The sequence below is a fragment of the Bufo bufo genome (genome assembly GCF_905171765.1).
Source record: "Bufo bufo chromosome 3 unlocalized genomic scaffold, aBufBuf1.1 SUPER_3_unloc_3, whole genome shotgun sequence".
Lineage (NCBI taxonomy): Eukaryota > Metazoa > Chordata > Amphibia > Anura > Bufonidae > Bufo > Bufo bufo.
Window position 1 is genome coordinate 87,774 of NW_024399988.1, and position 6,000 is coordinate 93,773.

Below are 6,000 nucleotides of genomic sequence, written 5' to 3' on the forward strand. Positions count from 1 at the left end.
GGTGGGACATTAAGGGACCTTACAAGGTGAGAGTTACCCACAAAGGGGATCAGTTCATCACCTCATCATACTTCTGAGCTGTTGATAGCCACCGCTACAAGACGAGGTCATTGAATATCCCCTATAGTCAACTCCAGAGGATAAGCACTGCACAGAGGATTCCGCTTTTTGTAGACCGGCCCAGATATTGAAAAAAAGATTCAAAGAAAAAGGTTCCCTCTAAGCAGATAGACAATTTAACCTGATCTATCTTGTAGAGTCTGCCTGCGGCCTACAATACATAGGACGCACCACACAAGCCCTACATGAAAAGTTAAATCGGCATAGCTACAATATCAAGAAGAAGTACCTGAAACAAGGACTTTCAAAACACCATGTTCTCCAACATGATGGGAACTGTCAGGGCCTTGGGTCATGCCTATTGACTATGATAAAGATAAGTTCTGCATTTCCCATATGCCCATACTGGACAAAACCAGTTTATACTGGTATAGTACTGGGGCAGGAGAACCTCCATATGTACATATATGTAAAATGAGGGTCATGTACAAACAGATATAAGCCACTTTTATGGCGTATATCTGGTGGAGATTCTGTCACACACCATGGACATATAAAAGACACCTGGAAACATTGTATCTGTGTCCATAGGATGGTTCATACTGGACAAGACCAGTTCATACTGGGATAGTACTGGAGGCAGGAGAACCTCTGCATGGACATATAAAAGACACCTGGAGACATTGTATCTGTGTCCATAGGATGGTCCATACTGGACAAGACCAGTTCATACTGGTATAGTACTGGAGGCAGGAGCCCCTCCGTATGGACATATAAAAGACACCTGGAGACATTGTATCTGTGTCCATAGGATGGTTCATACTGGAGAAGACCAGTTCATACTGGGATAGTACTGGAGGCAGGAGAACCCCTGTATGGACATATAAAAGACACCTGGAGACATTGTATCTGTGTCCATAGGATGGTTCATACTGGAGAAGACCAGTTCATACTGGTATAGTACTGGAGGCAGGAGAACCTCTGTATGGACATATAAAAGACACCTGGAGACATTGTATCTGTGTCTTTCTTTCTCTCCGATGCATCGTTAAGGACTCCATCTGAACCTCGCTGACAGACTTGGAGGTCCTGTCAAGTCTCTCCCAAGTTCCAGAAGAGGGTTTCCCTGACACCCATAGGTAGATAGCACAGATTCGAGGCCCGTACCTTAATGAGGTGACTCAAGTGCTTTTATAACCTCCTAACATTTGGGATATTGTTCCTCTTAACCATTCATCTCACTCTTCTATTGCTTTTCAGTCCTTTGTACTGTCCTGGCTTCTATCTCTGGTAGGTATTCTGGTGCAGCTTCTCATCTACAGTAGGGTCATACGTCTAATTACGGTTTGATTCTCGTTGTACAGTACGAGTCATCTTTCTGATTAAACTGTTATTTATTTATTTTTTTTGGTCAAACTAACATTTAACTTTTGTCTGTGTGTATAGATATATAGATTGTAACCTGTATGTTTGCATTTGTGTTCTGACATTTTACTACAGATAACTTCTCCTCAGGACAGGTCCTCAGTACCTGATGGGTGGGGGTCTGACACCCAGGACCGGTCAGCTGTTTGAGAGGGCTCCTGTGAGCACATGGCCTTCTCCCTGCTCACCAGCGCCATACATTGTATAGTGGCCGTGCTTGGTATCGCGCTCAGGACAGGTCCTCAGTACCTGATGGGTGGGGGTCTGACACCCAGGACCGGTCAGCTGTTTGAGAAGGCACCAGGGCTCCTGTGAGCACCATGGCCTTCTCCCTGCTCACCAGCGCCATACATTGTATAGTGGCCGTGCTTGGTATCGCGCTCAGCCCCATTCATCTCTATGCAGCTGAGCTGCTCCTAGACAACGTGACCGATAAACGTGAGGTCAGTTGGCCTAGGGAAAGCTGCGAGAAAGCTACTGCAAGCACCTCTGCCTTCTCAAACAGATAATCAGCAGGGGACCCGGACTCCACTGATCAGATACTGATGACCTATCTAGAGCAGGCATCCTCAAACTGTGGCCCTCCAGCTGTTGCAAAACTACAACTCCCAGCATGCCCGAACAGCCTACAGGTATCAGCCTACAGCAAGGCATTGTGGGAGTTGTAGTTTTACAACAGCTGGAGGGCCGCAGTTTGAGGATTCCTGATCTAGAGGATAGGTCATTATAATTAACAACCCGGAAAACCCCATTAACTGTTGTACTCATCTGAGGAAGGGGTTGGTCCGACTCCGAACGTGTCGTTTATCATCAATAAAGCCAACTTCTCCTTCATACAAGGGCTCCTTCATCTTCTTGCAGCACCACTGACAATTCCTTTTTTACTTTTTCTACAATCCTGAATCTTCTGCTCTTCACCAGCTAAACCTCAAGCTCCTTCCGTCACCCACATGGAAGCCTCAGGAGTGGCTCTCCCAATCAGAGACTCGGCTTTCACTCCTTCCGCAGAGGAATCCATTGTCAGCAGGTGGAAGAGGCTCACACATTGATGGATTTAGATGGGTTCTCTGGTGTAGAAAACCTCGATCCAAATACCTTGTGAGCGAATTCTGAATTAGAAGTGTGGGAACATGCAGTGAAGATCGTCATCTTATAATCAGCCAGGTGAAGCATAAACTATTACTACCAATCTCCACGTGTATAAACCCCAGGTTTCCTTTAGCTGATAAGACGCATCTAGACCTTCACATCTCCTCTGACTCCAAGAGCTGCTGTGGTTGTGCGGGTTATGTGACCACAGTGTAACCTGAGGCGAAAACCCGATGACAACCGAAGCCTCATGGAGAGAAGGAAAGAGAGAGATAATGGATTCAGATGAAGACACTTCAATGCCAGCCCTGCCAGGTGCAGAACAGTAAAGTGTGGAGCATGCGTTTACAGCCCAGATATCGGTGGCTGATCAGGGATGCCCGTCACACCCTTAGGACGCCCGATTCATTTGCACGGCCAGAAGCTACATCCTCCATGTAACCCTACCTATCAGACGTAGTTCCCGGCTTCCCTCACACTGTTGGAGCCCGACAGCCAGGACTACCCTGCCTGCTCGTTAGAAGGTACGTTGCTCCTCATCCTTGTGCATTATGACAATGATGTGTCTTATAGGAAGTGTCGGAATGTGTCTGTATAATTGGCTGAGTGTTATGTGCAGCAGGAGGTTCCCTATTGTCTCGTCCTCTCCTGTTTACTAATATTGTTGGGGCAGTTACCTTACCCCAAAATCTGGGTCAGATGATATCCTTGCTCATCCTGGTTAGATTTTGGTAATAGGACAGGTAATCTATATCTGATCGGTGGAAGTCCGTCACCTCACTAAGTTTGAGGAGGATGCAGCGCTTTGGGGCGTGCCACTGCCTCCTCAAGCTCACCGAGCACAGTGGCATCCATTGCACAGCGGCTGTGCTCAGTACGGCTCCGTGGCCCCTTCAAACTACTGATCAGCTGGGGTGCTGGAAGTCGGAGGATAGGTCATTAATATAAAAACCCCCGACAACCCCCTTCGTTTTCATTGGTAAGCCTTCATTTAGATGTTTTCTGCATCCTTAATGCTGTTGGGTATAATGTGAGCTTTGTGTATTTGATTCCAGCTTACTTGCATGGTGGTAGCCTGTTGTCCATTTGTGTTGTTTGTCATTGTAGCCTGGAATCTGTAGTTCTTCTGCCAGCATTGATGTTTGTGGCTTCCTGTGCATTCTGCTAATTGCCTGTTCGGTCCATTCCAGCCTGTGCACCATCTCTACCGCCCATTTGCTCCATTGTCAGATTGCAGTCTCTCTTATCCACCATCATCATTCAGTTCCCGTCATCTAGTACGTCCTGCAGGAATCCGAGTATCGAGGAAAGGTGACTGCTATAGCTGAAGTCCATTTCTGCAGCCTTATAAACACCCGGAATTCATTAGGTAGGACCATTCCTGACGTGTGTATACTGAAGGGCTGGACGCTTTATGCATACGGGTGGCGTCTAGATGTAGAAGACTGATGCACAGTCTTGAAGCTTGGATGAGGACCTAGATATTTCTAACCTGATGAAGAGGACTTCCCCGAAACGTGTTGTTCTTACTTCTCCATGCACAATTTATTAAAACAAAGAAGAATTTTGAAACTTCCAGTCTATGCCGGGTTCTTGTGCACCGAAGCAGGCATTTTGACTCCAACCTGAACATCTCCTTGCGAGATTTGGCATCTTCATTTGAAGGAACTACCACCTGCGGCAGCACACCCAACGACGACACATCTTGCATGGATAAGCCTTTAATAGGGTTGTGCCCGTCTTTAGCACAACCCCCCCCCCCAGGTGAGGCTCCACTTTTCACTCTGTATATGTAACACATTGTGCAGAATGTACTACCATATTGTGCGCTTCTTCCTCTGCCCCAACTATCTAGGCATGCCTGAATATCCACAATCCTAGATAATGAAGCCTACTAGGCACAATCACATAAGGCAAGGGCTGAAAAGCCCCTAACTGCAGCCTTCATTTCACGTAAAGGAACATTGTGAGGTTGTGAGTCTTTCTCCTGCTCTATGGACTATATCTGGGGGGGTGCACCACACAACAACCTCTTCACACCTGCTGAGGAACAGTTGGGAGCATAACATCCAAAGCTGGTCCACACAAGAGGCATCAGCCAAGAGCTTCTGCCCCAGTTCCCACCCTTATCACAACCTGATTCTGCAGCATCAAGAGGAAATCGAAGCCCATGACATATTACTAATGTGAAACCCCGCAGCTAGAAGACTCTGTGAGGCATGCTCGTTGTTAGATGCAACGGATCTGCTCTGACAGACATGAACACCTGGAGGATGATGTCTAAGAGCTAGAAGTGGCCGGTGATCAGACCTTCTCCAGTCCAGCATATTGTATCTTCTCTGCTTGTGGAGTGACAAGTAGAGGATCCCAGATGTGAAAGGCAGAAGGACTACTGGAAGGTCACTCTCACTATAGTATATCGTGTATGAGCCTTCCATTGGAGGTATATATCACGTGGGTTTCCCAACATAGACCTCTGATAGAAGGCTCTGCCATATGCCACCGAATAGTCAGACTGTAGAAGACAATGTATAAGGTGCCGCTCCCAGCCATAGGGATGCCAAAGTGGAATCTGTCAAATAAATGGAGCACTATGGAGAAGACTTACATAAACAGCAAACATGATCTGCTCCACACAAAGGTATTAAGTCTTCAACATGTCCACCAGTACCAGCCTGTGGCCATTTACTGACCAGGTGTCTCTTCTTACCTTGTGACGTCAGAGGCTGGGGATCTTCAATCATGGCGTCCTTGTACAGGTCCTCATGTTCCCCTAAATACTCCCACTCATCCGAGGAGAAATAGACAGCGACATCCTGACACCTTACAGGAACCTGACAACACAATGACACCGTCATCACCCAGACCCCTCCAGTGCTGGAGTATTTCCCAGCATTCCCAGCAGTGTCACCTCTCCAGTCAGCAGCTCCAACATCTTATGGGTGAGCTCTAGGATCTTCTCCTTGTGTATAACTGGGTGAAGGGGAGCCTCTGTGATGGGGTGAGGGGTCCTGCTCCACCCTGACTCATGAAGATGGATGATGGGAGTCACCAACAGGGTCTTCTTCACTATTGTGTAAGCCTGTGGATGGAGAGACATTATGGGAACTGAACAGTAGTATTCTTCTCTCAGCAAAAAGAGGAAGACTGTGGCCCCTAATGTATAGATTCAGGCTACTCGAATACAGGGGGCAGTTCTGGAGAACAACTCAAAAGACACTGATGAAACAGATCCAAAGGCCATATCAACAAATGGAGGAAGCAGAAAACCTTGGGAGAGATTTATCAAGACCAGCATTTTACACACGGATATTACAATCACCAGAATCAATGTTCTGAGCAGAAATGTACACCAGCAAGGGAGTCGTTTCCTGCAGTAGTACTAAATGTGATGGCCCATCTAAGCCTGCCCCAAACACAACACTT

General features: G+C 47.0%; 1 protein-coding gene across 1 annotated transcript in view; it reads right to left on the reverse strand.

The window, feature by feature from the left end:
- LOC120982834 (gastrula zinc finger protein XlCGF26.1-like) overlaps positions 1-5,540 on the reverse strand; it is a 43,252-nt gene extending 37,712 nt beyond the window's left edge. The window contains exons 1-2 of the mRNA XM_040413016.1: positions 5,486-5,540; positions 5,285-5,408 (exon numbers count right to left, since the gene is read on the reverse strand). Coding sequence (XP_040268950.1) covers positions 5,285-5,408; positions 5,486-5,509 — 148 coding nt within the window. The 5' untranslated portion in view covers positions 5,510-5,540. The remainder of the gene's footprint in view (positions 1-5,284; positions 5,409-5,485) is intronic.
- Between the last annotated feature and the right edge of the window lie 460 nt (positions 5,541-6,000).